The sequence below is a fragment of the Trichinella spiralis genome (genome assembly GCF_000181795.1).
Source record: "Trichinella spiralis strain ISS 195 chromosome Unknown Scfld9, whole genome shotgun sequence".
Taxonomy (NCBI): Eukaryota; Metazoa; Nematoda; class Enoplea; order Trichinellida; family Trichinellidae; genus Trichinella; species Trichinella spiralis.
The window spans coordinates 5,442,982-5,460,430 of NW_003526948.1; the positions used below are offsets into that span (position 1 = coordinate 5,442,982).

Here is a 17,449-nt window from a genome sequence, read left to right on the forward strand (position 1 = left end):
TTGGTCGGCGGCTGCGACTTTATTCGAGAAATTTCTGACTTGTTGATATAGGCTGAACAACGACCGCAAACCACTGACAGATGCTGGTGTAGGGTCAGAAATGGTCAGAATCCAACTGAAATGATAATGCAGCCGCCAAATCTGACAGTTGACTCTGCAGACTTGGCTTTGGCTGCGTTCAGGGCGATGTTGTTGTTTGCAGCTCGGGCGCACGCGGTGCGGGCCCATTTTATATGCTCATCGTAATCTTTTGAGAAGATCAATATGTCTTTCACCACTCTTCGTACATTCCTCATGTCGTCGAAAACGGTTCCCCTTTCTTCGGGATTCGCGCTTTCCCGGTAACATTATAACAATCAAAAGACAAGTAAGGAAGACAGTATTTATTAGCAAGTCGAAACGAGGACCGTCACCGATTCGTCACAGCAGATTCCTTCACCAACAGCAGCCCACGCTCCAACTTACGTACTACCGTAATACTCCTCTGATCTTCAAGTATATATCCACTTACGGTAGCATCATTCTCCTTCCACTTCGTTGTCTGGACAAATACAGTTGTTAACTCAGTCCTTGTCCGCTACAATTTTAAGTGAAACACGCTTTAAATAGCTGTCAGAAAAATCGGTCTTCGAATACGATTAGTTTCACATGCTCTGACCGGTAAGCATGCGATTTCATTTATAAATTTGAGAAGCATATATTTTGAATATATTCTGGTATATATGTGTATAAATTTAGACTCATTTTTCTCGTCGCGATTAGTAATGCACCAAGTTAATAACTTACAGCAACTTATGTGGAAGATTTTTGCTTAATTTATGAAGCATAACAATCATTATAATATATTAAACCAAATTATGGATGAATATTATTCTTTCTAATAACCGTTCTACAATACAAATTAACACTAAAACAATCTTTTATCCTACTATGTTAATATTCGTTATAGTGATATTATGTATTATTTTATTTATTTATTTTTAAATCTATGTGATTTTGAATTTATACTTAGCAAATTTGGAAAATATTTTACAAAGGAAATACTTGTTACAGTAATCAAACTTTACGATCACCATACTGTAATTCTTATTTAAATTTTTTGTTTGATGTAACGTTCTATTCGATTTTAATAAACTTGAAATGGTTAGAGCATTGAAAATTAAATGTAAGTTGCTGTTTAAATGGTTCTTCAGTAATTATTTATATTTCTCTAAACTTTAATTTAAGATGAAAATAAAGCGGAGGCTCTGCGGTATATTCACGAACACTGTATTCCAGAAACTGACAAGTTATTACAAGAGGCATGTTTCTACAGGAAAAAGCTTTTACGTGAATATGAGCAAGTTATGACTAAAGTGTATAATGATAGGATTAAATTATTGGTAGGGTAGAAACTACGGAAATGCATTTATGAATATATTTTAGTATTTTTTCAGACGGAACCTCAAACCATTCTGCATACACAAGCGTTGAAAAATGTTCAAGGTATTAAAGATCAAATGATGCAATTGGAAACAAATTACACAGTAAAACACCTATAATTACGTTTGTTTACAATTTAATTATAGCGTAACACGAAGTTTATTATAGGATGAAATGATGATAAAAGCAAAGGAACAAATTGTGGAAGCTGCTAGAGCGAAAGATATGGTCAGCCGTTTTCGTCTCTATGAAAAGAAAATAATAAATGAAGAAATACTATGAATCTGAATTATAGAATGTATTTTCTGAACTGGACAATGTTGAATTTTTTGTGAACAGTCTCTTCTTGATATATTTTTTTATTTATTTTAATTAATTATGCTTTATTGTTGATGGAAAACTATAATTTTTATCGAATAATAAAAGTGCTGATTTCAGATAATTTATTTTTATGCATTACATGTTAAGATATAATTATTTGAATTTATTGATTAACTGATTACCTGATTGTATAAATCAATTTATTTTTTGCTATAGGTTGCATGTTCATAGTTAATGGATAAAATAGGTGTTGTATTATATCAATAAAAGTACTCAAACATAAAAAACCAGTTTTTTATGTTTTACATTTTAATGTATAATTATGAAAGTTGTAGTGTTAGTGAGTTTGTAACTTTCTTTTTCAATACGTGAATGCATGCATGCAACTGTATCAGAAAGTTTGAAATCATTTCTCAAATGAACCGAATGGTCAATTATGAGGAATTTCAAATGAACGCAATTCACATTTCACGCATATTTTTTTTCAAACGCTTCGAAACGTTTGTTGCAAAATTTTCAACTCTTAAGCAAAAGCTCAGTATCACATCATTACTGCTGAAAGAATATAACGAGTGAGCAAGTTGCCTACGTGTGAGCTATTTCAGTGAGGGTCGGTCTTTCAGCAGTTTCTTGAAGCATACTTTGTGCAAAATGTCAAACGGAAGGAAGCAATTGAAGAAAATACAAAGTTCGTGATTTTGGAAAAGAAAGCAAAAATGAACACTAAAATACGCCGTTGATAATTTTCAAATTTAGAAATACTACAACAATTAAAATTCAGTCATGAAAAACATCATCTTCAAGAATAAGAAGTACTGTAGCATAGCAAATGAAAAGTGAAAAAAATCTGCTTTCAATCATTACTTGATGATCCAGTTGAAATAGAAGAATAAATCTACACATGAACGAAATGTAAAAGCTTTCCTCAAATAAATATTAAAAAAATACTCCCCACAGAAAGTTGTAACTAGAAAACTGGAAAATGTACAAAATGGAAGTAAAACTTTTTCTAATGTTGCATGGAAACCCAGTCATCTATTACTGTTTGCAAATAATTTTCAAGTTCGCAGCATAATTTGCTTTTCTCAATATGCTGAATAAAATTTTTTCATTCACTCAATTTATTCTAGTGTAGTTTTTTCTTTGTAAAATGTTTTCTGAATGTATTTTTTTCTTTTAATCACAGCGTGTTGATTTCGCATTTCTATCGATCATCGTTATCGATGACATCAGGTGATTATTTTCCAGCATTGTAGTCTTTGATGTTGTCGTGTTCATAAGTTGTGTTTTCCATTTCAAAACAGTGAGACTGTATTTTTTTTTCTACCATAAATTGACAAGAAGGTTCATCGTGGAAAATATCCACCAGTTGGCGGCATGTTGGAAAAGATGCATTTTTTTCAAATGCATTCACATCAGCATGTGAAGAGAATTTCGAAAAATTATATTTGACAATTATTTGTACATGAATGTCATTTTATTGTAATTCAGTATGAAACTGTTCAAATGTTGTCAGTCGCTGGAACAGTAATCAATCGATAACAGTGGCAAAAATGTCGGCAGAATTTTCTGCAGTTTGCAATAAAAATGCCGCTTAGATTTATATTCATCCGTTCAATTTGTTTCATTACTTTTTTTTCAAACAATTTTTTGCTCGTGTTAAATTTTTCATTTGTCTAATTGAATTTTGTTTCAGTTTGGCCTGTGCAATTTCAATTCCACTGCCCAATGAGACAATGAATCAATAGTTCGGTTGTTCAATTGCTTATTGTTTGTGCGAAAGTTGTGGAATTAGCTTTATCCCTGTCCAAATAGTTTCGCTTTATTGAATTACCGTGGATTCGGCTCGTGCTGTTGTTCAGCGGGTAGCGTTGTGCTTAGCAAAACTTACAACTGCGAAAGCTTGAAAATAGTATTATTTTTTTCAAATAACAGTTTCAATTAACATTTTCAATAAGATGCAGATGCTTTCAACTTTTCAATTTTTTTGAAAAAATATTCATTGCCCAAATTTCTACAATTATTTATTGTTTTTGTTAGTTGTAATATTTTGCTTTGCAATTTGTTGAGCAGGATAACAATACAGCTTGAATCTGATTGTATTATTAGTCGCATTAACATGCTCGGTTTCTTAATTCAAATAGTGGCTAGTACTATTTGTAAGCTTTTTTGGCAACATGTGCATGTGTTTTCTTGACTTTTGTTTTACAGTTCATTGATTGTTGATTTTTTTTGGTTTTTTAAATTTCCAATCTTGTCTTGTTGCATAATTTTTAAACGGTATGTTTTAAGATTGTGCCTTTTTTTCTCATTATCAGCGTCAATTAGCCGAACGTATCACGTTCAAACAACAGAAAACACACACACCCAAAAGAAAGTTTTTCTTTTCCAATGAAACAATTATTGAATTATTAGAAAATTATTTAAATTATTATTTCGAAATGAGAAAAGTGTTTCAGGGTGTTTTGCGAATTACAGTTTGAAAATCAATAGAATGTGAAAAACAACAACTTCAACTGATTGCAGAACGAAACGGTTTCCAAATTTCCACATACCAGTGAGTGCCGCTGTATGTGGGTGAAAACAAGGCGTCGACGGTCGGTTGGTGTTTGACGACAAGTTTGAAAAATGCGTAGAAAAAGCGCAACGGTGCGAAAATAATTTCGTGAACAAATCGATGACCAATGAAATCAAAGAACCAATAGGACGTGTAGCTGGAGACCAGAGTGCCGTCGACGATCAGGGTGCCGGACAGTGTCGCCGGAGCGAAAGCCCCTCGGCTCCGGATGTTGTGTATTTCGGTGACGGTGGCGTGGCGGGCCCCGTTCCAAGCATCGTCCATTTGGACCAGCACGTCTCCTTTCTGTATTTCACCGGCAAGCACGGCCTCGTAATCGGACAATTGCACAGTTCGATTGTCGGGCGTGGTGCAGTCGGGGATCAGTTTGAAAATGAGATGATTGGGCGTCAGGGTCAGGGATATTCCGTCGGCGGTTGTTATTTTCACAAAACTGTGGCCCAGCATATCTTTCCTGAGCCACGCGAAAATTTCCGTATACACCGGACGACCGCGTTCGTCCAAGTCCAACACTTCGTCGCCGATGTGCAATTCTTGGATAGTTTTCCAACGGCTGCGCGTTTTCACCAGTGCATCGCTTGGAAAACAACCCGGTATATCTTCGCCGTCCTCTTCAGGCGGTTGTGCGGTCGGTGACGGATCCGAAGAGCTGATCAAAATGGGAAATTATTTCAATGGATCATATTGGCAAAGTTGAATACTGTAGATATTTTTTTTTACTTCGCTTGGGATTGGCTTTGGATGAGAATAACAATCACGACGGTCATTATGACAACGGCCAGAATCAGTATGATCACGGAAGCGATGGCCACGTTCCGCCACGTTTTGCTGGTCGTCCTCATGTAAGATGTGTAATTGAAACTGAACGGCTCCAGCGATTCTGCTTTTCTCTTCAACATCCCTGTAACGACAACGTCAAGCAATAATTTACCACCACCACCACCACCACCACCAGCAACGAGAAGAACAACACGTCGTCATCTCTTTGTTGACCGAGTGTAAAACCGACCCCCCCCTTTTCCTCTCCGTTCCCCCAAACAGTCGAGCGTGCAATAAATTTTCCCCAATGCTAACATCGTCCAAGCTTGTCCCAACGATGGTCGGTCAACAAACTGTCACCACGTTCAGCTTACTCATCTACTTTGAAAATTGGACAAAACTGCCGCCGCATCATCAACGATTTAATAATGCCCAATATTATTTGCGGTTGTTAAAAAAGAAAAAGCAAATTTGCACAAACACTGAAGCATTTTGCTTTTTTTGAATCACTTACCACCGACGTTGTTTCATGCTAAACATCGAATTACTCGTCGCAAATGGCAACCATCAATTATCGTGTATTTTTATTATTTCATTGCAAAACAACCAACATCATGACGAATTTATTTATTTGAAAAAAAATACAATTAGAAAAATCGTTCAATTCTTGATTACGACTACGAACAAAAATCACCAACCATATTCGTTCATTCATCTTGGTAAATTTCCAAGATGTCATTGCACAGCACAATTAGTCGTTCCAATGTTAAACTTGGACGGTAGACTTTCCACCAAGGGACGGGATCATCGTTGTCAGCGTATGGGATGGAAATTCCACAAATTTTCAAAGCTAAATAAATTGCGGCAATTGAAATTGTGGGCGACGAATTGTCGTCGAACAGTTCTGGTTTCAAATAGCAATCTTGTAAAATTTTCACGGCGCTAATGCGCATCTTCACAATCTGCTCATCGATCACACGTCGTTCAAGCCAATTCGATAAATTCATCAAATAATTCAACAAATACTACAAAAAAAATATACAATTTAATCCATATCAAAAAAATATATCAGACTGATTGAATTCACTTTGTGCGGTTGTGCAAATTGCAAATTGTAACGAAGTTTCCGAAGTATAAATCTCTCCAAACGTGCAATACTGTGCCAAAGTTTGAAATACCTTCCGGAATGTTCCGAAAGTTCTTTAGCCGGATGAAGTATTCTGCGATGAAAATAATTTTCCAAATTGATCAACTTTCAATTGCCGCTTACCGATAGCCGACCATAATGCAATCTCTCAGTTGAACCAAGTCCTCGTTTGCCCAGCCAGCCATGTGCAAGCACGTTATACCGATAGTCTGATGCGATTTAATGCAAAAGCAAAGTTGGAACAACGTTAAGCAAATTAACATTGAACTGATACTCACTTCAAGACAACATTGCTCAATATTCGATACTTTCTTGATGAAAGAGTGAAAAATTAACACTGCAGTTCCTGTTGTTGTGCATTGCAAACGTAAATTAGCTCCTGAAACAGGCGATATTGAAACTACATATGACTATCGCTGGTGACAATTTGTGCAAATTAATGTTCACAATCATACCAACTTTCAAAATAAACATGTAAATTTGTCTCATTGATATCGTGGAAATAATTTCTGAAAAAAAAATTACTCATCTATAAAAGTAAATTGAAAACAAATTAAAAAAAATAATTGATTTTTAAATTCAAAAATATTTTCTAAAATCTTTGTTACTGATGACGATGTACAATGAAATGCCCAAAACTTTATAAGTACCATATTCATTGTTTTCAGGTACGTGTGATACGACGAATGACGAAATACATTATCAGCTGTGTATTGTGCACGCGATACGATAACAACGCACAGGGTAATGGAATGACAGCGAATGAAATTTGTGCAAGTATTTATTGAAAAATGAACGAATTAATAATTTGATTGCACGCTGCACAGGGAACAGTACATTAAAATTTTCTGAATAATCAACATTTTTCACCTATACCTTTTCATTGTTTCACTTAGAATCTAAGAAAACAGTTCGGTTCATATGAAAACTGAAAAATTGTTGGATTTTCACAATGACAAACTAGATTATGTAGTGAAAAATTAATGAAAATTAAAAAATATAACTAAATGAAAAACTGCGGTATTACTAATGATGACTTATTGTGAAAATAAAGGTGGCACAAAATTCCTTATTTGGAAAATTTTTCTTTGTCCCATCACCAGTACAGTATCAGCTGAATTTTCAATACATAAACCTATGCAATGCATTCTAATGTAAATATTAATCTGAGTGACGACTTGTTTTATTTCTTAAAATTTTCTTTCAACTTCCAATGCTTTATTTCATGTTTATGCATTGCTAATTGTGCGTACAATTCAGATGGTAACAATTGTAAAGGACTACAAATAAATTTGTGCAATTTTTTTTCAAATATTCCTCAATGTACATTTCACTTCACATGACCTTTGTGTGAAATAGGAAAGAAGGTCATTCAATGATTGACAATAAAAAACAAAAATGTATTATTTTTGTACAATTTCTGATCCAGTTTAACATTTCTGTTTTAATTTTTGTACATCATTATGGATTATATTGCCTCAACATGTAAATTTATGCAAAAAAACATTATTATAGTCATACTGTATAAAATATGACAAAGGTATTAATTACTTATTGTATAAGAAAAAAAAATGAAATATCAATTTGATGCTTTAATGCTAAATTTTTAAAATATTTATTTACTTTTTTAAAAATTAATCATTTATATTTTACTTTTTGAACCGTTCATTTGATATCCTGATCATCACTTAATCAACCTTTAAACTGATTTCTTTCAAAATGCCACCCTTTAGTGCACTCGCTGTTTGCATTCAGTTTGCTTGTTTCTCTCGAACTGGTCATCCACTTTTTTCTTATCGTTCTTCCATTTTTCCAGTGATTTGAAAATGAACGTAAGTAAATGTCATACATTTATCTTTATATAATAATATCAATAAAATGAATAATATATAAATTTTAAAAATAAATTATTTATTTTATTATGAATTTCAACTATTTTCAAAATTTTTATTGCGAAATTAAATGTACAGTAAATGCTGTCATATTCCATTACGTTAGTTAGAGATTAAGTTGTAATAAAAGAAAGAAAATTAAAATAGCTTTGATTGTAAAAATTAATTCAAAATTAATTTTGAAAAAATTTCCAATCTACATTTTCCTAATGCAGTGTTTTGTCATCCCACTGGAGTTGTTCTTTTACCACTGACCTGCTTGTTCATCAGGCAATTTAGCTTTTAATCTGAAAATTATATCATCAATCCAAAACAGCGCCGGCTAATATTGATAAGATCTGTCGACCTGTAATTGGCGTCTTTAGCTGAATGCTGATTTATTGTTTTTATTTTGTTGGGACAGCTTTACAGTAATTGAGTATTCTAGAAATGATTGTTTCACCATTCTGTCATGTTATCTTTTATCTGTTTTTTTTGTTGCTTATCAAGTCCATCTCTTAATTGAGTTCATGTTTTTTATTTTGAAGCTGGTCAAATGTTTAGCTATGGCAAAGAAATGTTCAGATTCAGTTTTTGCCTACCTTTTTCCTTTTCTTGTCCTACTGTAGCATTTATATAATTGGTTACTTGCCCACGTGGCAAACAGCCAGTCTTATTTGGCCCTTTATTGCGCTGTTATTTCAATCTTAGTTTATTGTATTATGGATTATGACTTCTAGATGGTAAGCGAGATTAATCTTCGTTCATTGTGTATTATTGTTATTGTTATTCTTTCCTGGTTTGGATATCTTTGTGTGTGACCCATTTTTATTGCATAAATTTGTGTGTCTCTGCGTATTGTATGTATGTAAGTTGTGCGAGTTTTGGCTAGTCTGGTCGTTCGTCTTAGCACATTTTCTGTTTTAAACTTTTTCGCATACATCGTGCGTTTATTACTGTATTTTGGTTTGTATTTGAATGGCACGACAGTGGTTTAAACGTGTTTCAGAGATGTGTCTTGAGCGTTTCTGTTTTCCTATTTCCTTTTCCTTTTTATTTTTGCATGTTATTGGCGTCGTTTGTTCAATTTATTTTCTTTTTTTTTCCGTAAACGCAGCAGCGATGTAATAGTGTAGTTGTCTATTCGGCGTGTGCAGCCTACTGAGCGTAGGCGGCGACGTCGCTTGCTCACCATTTGTTTGATTATATGCATATGCATATATATATGTGTGTATTTATATTTATTTATATTCGTATTGTTTGACGGTCGTGTGTTACGTTTGTACATGATTAGTTTCTTTTCAGTATAGGAATCAAACTGGTTGTCATATTTCACAAACCCATATGCAGAACTTAAGCAACGCAGTAATTTGCTGTCCGGGACAAACTGTGGTGCCACCAACCCATCATCCAGCACCACAACTTGCAGTTCCGAATTATCCAACCCATCCCGCTCCGCCATTTATTCCCAATTTAGGGCAACGATGGTCATTAGGTTTGAGAATATTATTAATTTTTTTCTGAAAAAAATTTTCCCCTGTATATTTTTTAACCGATTTTTTTCGTTTCAGAAATTCCAGGGGCGACCGTACAAACACCATTTTACACAACCCAGACCACGCCTGGGTGCATGGAAAACGCGGCAGTATATCCGGCATTTCATGGGATGTATACTCCGCAAAGTTTTGTCATGTCTCAAGTGTCGGGTCCGTATTCGGGCCAGCCGACCCCGACGGCCGTCAATCCGTTCGGCATTCCAACGCAGGATATGCCTCCGCCGCCGACGATTATTCGCGAACGGAAAATGCTGGTCGTAACCAATCCCGAGACGGGCGAAGTGGTATCGTTGAAAGACGAAGCAGTACGAAAAGAGACAACACCGAAAGTTATTCACGTCACGGCGCCGCCCGAACTGAACAGAGGAGTAGGACCGGCGGTATTTGTTCATTTTTGATCGCATATAATTTGCCAATTGGTGGAATTTTCCAATTTATTGATTGTTTTTATTTGCTTATTTCTTGCAGCCGGTTGGCAGTTCGGGTGGAAAAGAAATTTCGTCGCCAGAGGTTGCTAATGAAAAACCTGTCGTAGTAGAAATTTCTCCATCTTCGAGCGATGAAATTACCATCACCGTCGGATGTGATAATATTGTCGAATCGACGTTACCCGAAGAAGCGTTCATTTCGAAAATCAAATCCACCAGAGGTGAAACGGTCTTTTACAACACCGCTAGAGCTGCTGAAGTTAGAGAATGCGTTGAATTTTCGAGTATTTTTGTTTGTTTGTTTGTTTATTTGTTGTTTATGGTCGATTGAATTTCGTCGTTTTTTTATAGATTTTGCCCGACTGGAATTTGAAAGGTCTTCTGTGCCAGTGGATCGATCGACGACCACTGCTGCCGCCGCCGCCGCCGCTGCTGCTGCTACTACTACTACTACTACTGCTGCCGCCGCGGCAACTAACCAGCAAGAGGTAATTGACTGATCCAATTGCGTTTCGGGATTTGTCATTTCAGATTTTTCATGGATTTTATAATTAATATTCATGGCCATCTTTTTGTTTTTTTTTCTGTTCCTTCTTCTCATCCATTTTTATAATCGTTTGTCTGATTCGCGAATTTTGTCCGAGTTGATGTCAGATTGCGTGCAAATAATATCTCCAACCTGCTCCGATGACCTTAGTTCATCATTTTACTATAACTTGTATAACAAACAATTCGTTTAGCATATGACCCATATTTCTCGTTCTCGGTAGAAGAATTGATTGTCATTGTTGTTGTATCAGCAGCTGTAATTATTTTCTTTTTTTTTTTCTTTTCTTTTGCAAAGAACTTTTTCTTGATCGTAAATTTTACTGAAGTACTGAGAGTGATCAAATTTAAATATGGTCCATATAAGTAGGAGATCATTTTTTGTACAATGCAAAAAAGGTTCAAACGTGTCATTGTTTTCAAAAGTACAGTAAATTCAAGGCAATTGGTGACGTACAAGAGACGCATATGAATCATTATCAGCTGGTAGTTACGTACATGTGTCGTCGCCATTTGTTTTATTGTTTTCCTGATTGAGAGGCTTACGCTCGTGGCTAAAAGAATTTTCAATTTCTTATTTACTTAGGCAGGCACTTTATATCAACATCAACCGGGCAGAACAAATGAAGCAGCATTTGTAAAATGCACTGCTATGAGATGGATGATGTTTCTCCACCGCAAAAAGAGTTCTGTTCTCTTTTCTTTTTTTTTATTTTTGTAGTCATCCAATTCAATGGTTGATTTAAAAAAAATAATAAAAAAGCAAGCTCAGGTTGATTGTGAATTTCATCGCGAAATGATACTTTTATTTTGAAAATTTTCTTTTAATGATAATAATTTCAATGTTGTTGTTCAATTCGGTGAACCACACCTTTGGATTTTCAATTGCGCGCTGCTGGTGGGTTTGCAACAATTTTTTGCATTTGTTGTGGGAGTAGGATTGGTTGGATGTATATGATTGACTTTTTCTTCAGCAGCACCCTGCACGACTTTTGCTTTTGCATGTGCAGAATGTGTGTGTGTTCGTCTGTCAAAGCGACGGCAGTATTTTGTTTGCTCAGCACAATCGTGCGCTGAAAAATGCGTCCTCCCCCCCCCCTTTTACGGCAGAGCGAAAATGTTAATTTCTTCTTCTTCGTTTTCTCTGTTTCATTCATTCATTCATTCAGTGTTTTTTTTATTTGTTTGATACAACATTTTTCTACTATTATTCTCTTTTTTTCCCCCCATAGTCTGAGCTCGATTGAATTTTCACGCGTGAGCTGGTGCGATTTTTTTTGAATATTTCTTCTCCATTTTTTTCTCTGTATAATTTTTTTTCTTCTTTCAAATTGTGTTGCTAAAATTGCAAATTGACTGACCAACTGACTGAATAAGCTTCTCCCTTTGACGTTCATTTGTTGTCTCGCTTTGACTGACTGATTATCGGTTGGCCTGTTGGTACACACAGTAGGTAGGTATTGAAGCTGCATTTTCTACCATCTTTTGCCACTCCATTTCCATCATAATGCTTGTATATTATTTGGATTTGAATTTCAACAAAAAAAAGTAGAAGAAAAAAAAATTTTTTTTTTCTGTTCCACTGTCGTCGGCGTCGTCAGTGTCTGTTTTGTTCGACTGATTTGTTGAATTTTGTTAGCAGGTGATCAATTTGGAAGAGAAAGCACGCGACGCAGCTGTCCAAGAAGAAAACATGCAAAATAGTCGAACGAAAAGCTCTACTACCGACAGCACTGGTGTTAACAGTACGGTGGCAACATCGCGCCCTGGGCAACATGTTGCTGATCGAGGGGAAACAGTTTCGTCGAAAGTGACAAAATTAAACGACTTCAATTCGACGATGAACCTTACACCGGAAGGTATGTTCGTTTTTGGTTGGTTTCGAATTATTAATTTTTTTTCTCTCTCATATTTTTCACTTTGGCAGTCAAACAAGCAGAATCGACGCCCAAAATGCCGACGGGACTGTCGACCGGTGAAGCCGTGGTCGACGAAGAGGAGGGGGGGAACAAGTCGACCGCGATGGATGTCGTTGAAGAAGATACGAAGCACGCAGACGGGGCAAGTTCGAAAATTGGCCCCACCCCTGACAGTGGAGTCGAATCCGGCGGTACGCCGCAGAAAATTATTCGACGTTACACGAAAGAGTTTATGCTCGAAGCTCGTAAATTGCCCTCTTCTCGGAAATCGCCGATGCATTTGGCCTGCGGTGATGGACGTCTGCTTCTCGAATTGAAAGAACAGGTGAACGAATTGGAACAACGGAAACGAAATCACATCGTTGTACCGTCTGTGTAATGATTCGATTGCTTTTGTAGCCGGATTCCCATTCACGTCCCAACATGTCGTACAGTTATGGGGGCGGTGGCTTCGGTCGCAGTGGACGAAGCGGACGGTCGGGAGGCGGTGGTGGCGGTGGTCAGCCGAATCGTTACATCGGTCGTACGTCGTTGCCGACGAATGTCCAACTGCAACGGGACGAAAACCCATGGAAGCCGAGCTATTTGACCACACAAGACGATTCGACCGAAGAAGCTCGAACTGAGGTTTGCAAATTACACCGACCAACCAGCATGTCCGGGTGGTGGTGGTGGTGGTGGTGGGGAATTATAATCGTGAAATTGTTCCAATAATTTTCTCCGCTTTCAGCGATTGTTGAAAAATGGGCGTGTCGTGTTGAACAAACTGACGCCGAAAAATTTCGACAGCATGCACGCCGAATTCAAAAAATTAGCCGAAGACATGAACACCGAAGATCGAATGGAAAAATTGATCGAGCTGGTGTTCGAAAAGGCGATCAGCGAGTCGAATTTTTGCGAAATATACAGTCGACTGTTCCACGCGCTCAGGTGCGAATCGAAAAGTTCGACCAAAACCGAAAGCCCGTTCATCAAGCATCTGTTGAAACGATGTCAGTTGGAATTTTTCCAAAAAAACAACCACGCACTCGTCACCCAGCGCAAAGAGCTCGAGGAAAGGATGAAAAATACCACTTCTGTAATCTGTTTTATTTGTATCTTCTGTTCGTTTGTAGTGTGATTTGTTGTTTTGTGTTTATTTGCATGCAGTGTGTGGAACGTTCGGAAATACTGTCCGAATTGGAAGAATTGGAAGCGCAAAGCAAACGACGACGTTTGGGAGTTATACGGTACGTCGTGAATTGATGATGCATGCTGCTTTTTTTCAATGCATAAATTTTCTCGTATTTTTTCTTCTCTGTCAACAGGTTGATCGGTGAATTGTACAAAGTGACCCTGTTAAAGATGACCGTACTTCAAAATGACGTGGTCAAAGGATTGACGTCGGAAATTAATGAAGAAAATTTGGAATGCTTGTGCAGCTTGTTGACTATTGTCGGTGCCAAGCTGGAATCGGAAGTCCAGTCGGATCCGAATGCTCGTCAGTGGTTGAATGGCATTTTTAAAAATTTGAAATCCTACGTCGAGAATACTGGTCGACCGGCCCGTATACGATTCATGATCATGGATTTGTTGGATTTGCGAGAGGTATGCGAGCGGTTGGTTTGAATAATAAATAATATGAGATGTTGTTGTTCTGGTTATAGAATAAATACGTTCCACGTCATCAAGTTCAAAAGCCGAAGAATTTGTCCGAAATTGAACGAGAAATGGAAGAACAGCGTCGTCAAGAATCGGCCAGAGCTGATGAACTGCGCATGGGCGGCAGTAGCAGCCTTTACGGTGACGGTATCGGCAAGGAACGTGGTCGTAGAACTCGCCAGCTTCAAAATCGATACAACAGCAGCAGCAGCAGCAGTAAGCGATTCTTTTCTTTGTAACTTATAATTCTATGTCGGTAAATGTTAAAGATGGCGAACTGACTACTAACTAAACAAAACCTTTTTATCACCGGATATGGGTAGATTTATTATTATTTTTTTTTTATTATTATGTGCCATTTGAAGAAAATGTTGTATTTTCTTCATGGGTTTTTAGTTCTATTTGACAAATGGTATTTTTAGGCTATCAGGGACGTTCTCCTGGTACAGGGAAATCTCAAATTAGACGTAGCATAAATGTAATATCCAATACAACACTTCGGGATACACAATCTCAAGTAAGTGTGAAAATTTTCTTTTTTCCACAATTTTCTTCGTCATCATTGTTGTTCATGATATTGCAGTACATCAGCAGTAACACTTTGCCAACGGTTGGCAGTGTGAAATTACGACCGGGCGGCAATGCTCACGATCGAGTTGGTGTTGGTTCTGCATTTTCTTTCAGAAAAATTCAACCTTGCGTGGTCACAGCAACACAGAACAGGTTTAAAAAAATATATATATATATCTGTAACGAAATATTTGTTAATTTTTAAAATTAATTTTCAATTAGATTCGATGCTTTGCGATTATCTGAAAAATCAGCAACTTCATCTCCGCCTAATGCTGCTGCTGGTGGGGGTGGTGGTAATGATGATAATAGCAGTAGCAACAGTATTATTCAAAGTGGCAGTGAGCTGCGCAGGTCGCTTGAGTTGCCCAAGAGCAGCGACAGCTGGCCGGATGATGGTAGCGACTACAAAAGCCAAGGTCCTTCGCAAGTCAAAGTGAAAAAGTTGAACGACGAAGAAGCGGAACGGATCGCTTGTCAAATTTTGGACGACTTCATCAGTGGCAAAGAAGATATGACCGCGGCCGACGTTTCCGCGTTGACCGGCAACGACGAGATGATCATCGCCAAATGGCTTTTCCACGCATTCGACGGGGACCGGGTGCGTCGTTACAAGCTCGGCCATCTGTTCGTTTTCATTGTCAAATCCAACGTTTGGACATTGGATACCGTTGTCAACGGGTAAACTGACTGACCGCTGCTACTTGTTGCTTGCTCTCTGTTCACTTGATGGAATTTTCCAAATCACATCTGTATCCACTTTTCAGTTTGGTGACATTTATCCAAGAGTCGTTCGCCGAACTAGAAACCGATTATCCCAAAATTACCTTGTATTTTGGTGAAATTTTTGCCGGCATTTATTATTATGGCAAAGACGTGGTCGTCGCGGGCAGTTTTTTCCGTTTCCTCGAAGCGTTCGAAATGAAAGCTCTGAACGTCCTCATCCAAGCACTTGCATCTTTGGTGAGAATTTCATTCACAGCCAGCTCCATGATTTATTTTACTTTTTTTTGTTTTGTTTTGTTTTTTCTTTAACATGTGTCGATCATTTCAGAAAGATTACAGTTCAGCCAATGCGGATATGTTATTTGATTTATGGGAAGCTAATGGGCAAAAATTGATTGGAGAATCGAATTCATTTTCAAAAACTGATGCTGAATTGTTGCGTGAAAATGTAAAATGTTTTCTGTTTTTTTTTCATTGATCTGTGTGAAATTTGTATTCGCTTTTGTTGTAGAAATTGGAATATTTGCTTTCGTCAGAAGAATCAGAAAAACGACAACTGTCCAGGCAGCGTAAAAAAATGTTGGATGTCGTGATGATGATGGAACCGGTCCATAGTTCAAATTTGAAAAGTTTTATTGAAGTATTTATTAATTATTTTCATATATTTTGTTGTTTTTTGTTTTCACTTTTCAAAAAATAATTTAATTTTCAGCGTGAATTTCAAACTACAGACAAACGTTCGGAAAGTTTCGTTGGTGCCTTTGTTGACTGCATGTGCTCAAGATGTGTTGAAGGTTTTTTTTTGTTTAATGTTGTTGTTGCTGTTGTTGTTTATTTAAACGATTTTTTTCAAATTTTCTTCAGTCACAGGCAATTCCATGGAACTTAAGCATGTTCATTCATTTGAAGAAATGAGCAACGTCTTGTCTATGTATGTGACGGGAACTTCGCATTTAGAATGCTTCGTGTTGGAAAAATTGAAAGACTACTACATCGAGTGTCAATGTCCTAAGGGTGAAAAATATATATTCATTTTTTTTAATATATATATATTCGTTGATGGAAATTTTGAATTTTTTTTTCTCTTTTCAATTTTCAGATCTTTTGACTGATATGTTTACTGCTCTGGCTAAAAGCACGATAACAGCGGAGTCGTTTTTCAAATTTCGTACCAGTTGTGAAAGTGAAAATTCGTTGAATGGTTTTGTGGTGACCAATGCCAGCTTGCGAGAGTTTTATAAAAATTTGGAAAAGCTGAAGCTCAAACAGACGAGTTCAGCTTCTCGTTACTGAAATGATGACATCGATTCTATTCAATTTGTGATGCAGCATGTCATGGAAGAGAATTTTTTTTTTGGATGATATTAGATACACAATGTTGTTGATGCTGATGATAAATAAGGTTAATATTAATAATAATGATGATGATAATAATAATATAATAATAATAATGATAATAATAATAATAATAGCAGTGCTGCTAAAATGAAAGAATTATTATTATTGTAAAACTGTCCATCCATCCATCCATCGCTGTTCTATGATGATGATGATGACGATAATACATAACTACGGGCGCGACAACACACACACAGAGGTTTTTCATATTTGAATAAAGCGAGATATCATCCAATATTTATTTGTTTGTTTTGCTTTTTCTCTTTCACTTCAGCAATCTGCTGCACAGAAGCAGTGAAATTTTTATTAATTTTAATTCATTATAATAATGAAATTAATTTTTAAAAAAATATACACATGAAGTTGGTGATGGAATTCGATTGAGAAGGCTGGCTGATTGATGAAATTGTTAGCATTCATCGTGCCAACTGATTGCCCAGTGCAAATAAGTAATGCAACTTGGCCAAGTTTTTGAAGGACGAATCGACGTCGACTGTAAACGTGTTTTCTTAAATGGATCAGCTGTATGTATGTATTGGTACTGTTTGTTCGTGCAAGTAAGTGTAT

The 17,449-nt window shown here is 36.6% G+C and overlaps 4 protein-coding genes across 4 annotated transcripts; 2 read left to right on the plus strand and 2 right to left on the minus strand.

Moving 5' to 3' along the window:
* The first annotated feature begins 264 nt into the window (after positions 1-264).
* On the plus strand, positions 265-1,704 carry Tsp_11205 (hypothetical protein). Its single transcript, XM_003372145.1, has 6 exons — positions 265-341; positions 391-495; positions 739-773; positions 1,228-1,355; positions 1,437-1,526; positions 1,591-1,704. Exons 1-6 carry the CDS (start codon positions 265-267, stop codon positions 1,702-1,704), a joined length of 549 nt encoding a protein of 182 aa, XP_003372193.1.
* Positions 1,705-4,255: 2,551 nt separating this feature from the next.
* On the minus strand, positions 4,256-5,220 carry Tsp_11204 (desert hedgehog protein). The gene is made up of 2 exons (XM_003372146.1): positions 5,042-5,220; positions 4,256-4,970 (listed from the first exon to the last, which is right to left on the minus strand). The coding sequence occupies exons 1-2, from the start codon at positions 5,218-5,220 to the stop codon at positions 4,256-4,258; spliced, it is 894 nt and encodes a 297-aa protein (XP_003372194.1).
* Positions 5,221-5,787: 567 nt separating this feature from the next.
* Tsp_11203 (hypothetical protein) lies at positions 5,788-6,880 on the minus strand. Its single transcript, XM_003372147.1, has 5 exons — positions 6,867-6,880; positions 6,687-6,736; positions 6,351-6,606; positions 6,168-6,300; positions 5,788-6,105 (listed from the first exon to the last, which is right to left on the minus strand). Exons 1-5 carry the CDS (start codon positions 6,878-6,880, stop codon positions 5,788-5,790), a joined length of 771 nt encoding a protein of 256 aa, XP_003372195.1.
* Positions 6,881-9,442: 2,562 nt separating this feature from the next.
* Positions 9,443-16,777, plus strand: Tsp_11202 (putative MIF4G domain protein). The gene is made up of 18 exons (XM_003372148.1): positions 9,443-9,593; positions 9,670-10,034; positions 10,123-10,341; positions 12,271-12,487; positions 12,556-12,872; positions 12,947-13,174; positions 13,278-13,477; positions 13,663-13,776; positions 13,855-14,134; positions 14,194-14,404; positions 14,611-14,705; positions 14,772-14,847; positions 15,013-15,439; positions 15,526-15,721; positions 15,813-15,932; positions 16,197-16,278; positions 16,349-16,498; positions 16,584-16,777. Exons 1-18 carry the CDS (start codon positions 9,443-9,445, stop codon positions 16,775-16,777), a joined length of 3,642 nt encoding a protein of 1,213 aa, XP_003372196.1.
* The last annotated feature ends 672 nt before the right edge of the window (positions 16,778-17,449 follow it).

Coding starts and splice junctions, on each gene's coding strand:
- Tsp_11205 (XM_003372145.1), top strand. CDS start 265: ATGTCTTTCACCACTCTTCGTACATTCCTCATGTCGTCGAAAACGGTT. Junction 1,356..1,436: donor ATGAGCAAGTTATGACTAAA/GTGTATAATGAT, acceptor GTATTTTTTCAG/ACGGAACCTCAAACCATTCT. Junction 1,527..1,590: donor AATTGGAAACAAATTACACA/GTAAAACACCTA, acceptor AGTTTATTATAG/GATGAAATGATGATAAAAGC.
- Tsp_11204 (XM_003372146.1), bottom strand. CDS start 5,220: ATGTTGAAGAGAAAAGCAGAATCGCTGGAGCCGTTCAGTTTCAATTAC. Junction 4,971..5,041: donor CAAAGCCAATCCCAAGCGAA/GTAAAAAAAAAT, acceptor CATTTTGATCAG/CTCTTCGGATCCGTCACCGA.
- Tsp_11203 (XM_003372147.1), bottom strand. Junction 6,301..6,350: donor TGCATTATGGTCGGCTATCG/GTAAGCGGCAAT, acceptor TTTTCATCGCAG/AATACTTCATCCGGCTAAAG. Junction 6,106..6,167: donor AATTTGCACAACCGCACAAA/GTGAATTCAATC, acceptor TTTTTTTTGTAG/TATTTGTTGAATTATTTGAT.
- Tsp_11202 (XM_003372148.1), top strand. CDS start 9,443: ATGCAGAACTTAAGCAACGCAGTAATTTGCTGTCCGGGACAAACTGTG. Junction 14,135..14,193: donor ATTTGTTGGATTTGCGAGAG/GTATGCGAGCGG, acceptor TTCTGGTTATAG/AATAAATACGTTCCACGTCA. Junction 15,933..16,196: donor CTGAATTGTTGCGTGAAAAT/GTAAAATGTTTT, acceptor TTTAATTTTCAG/CGTGAATTTCAAACTACAGA.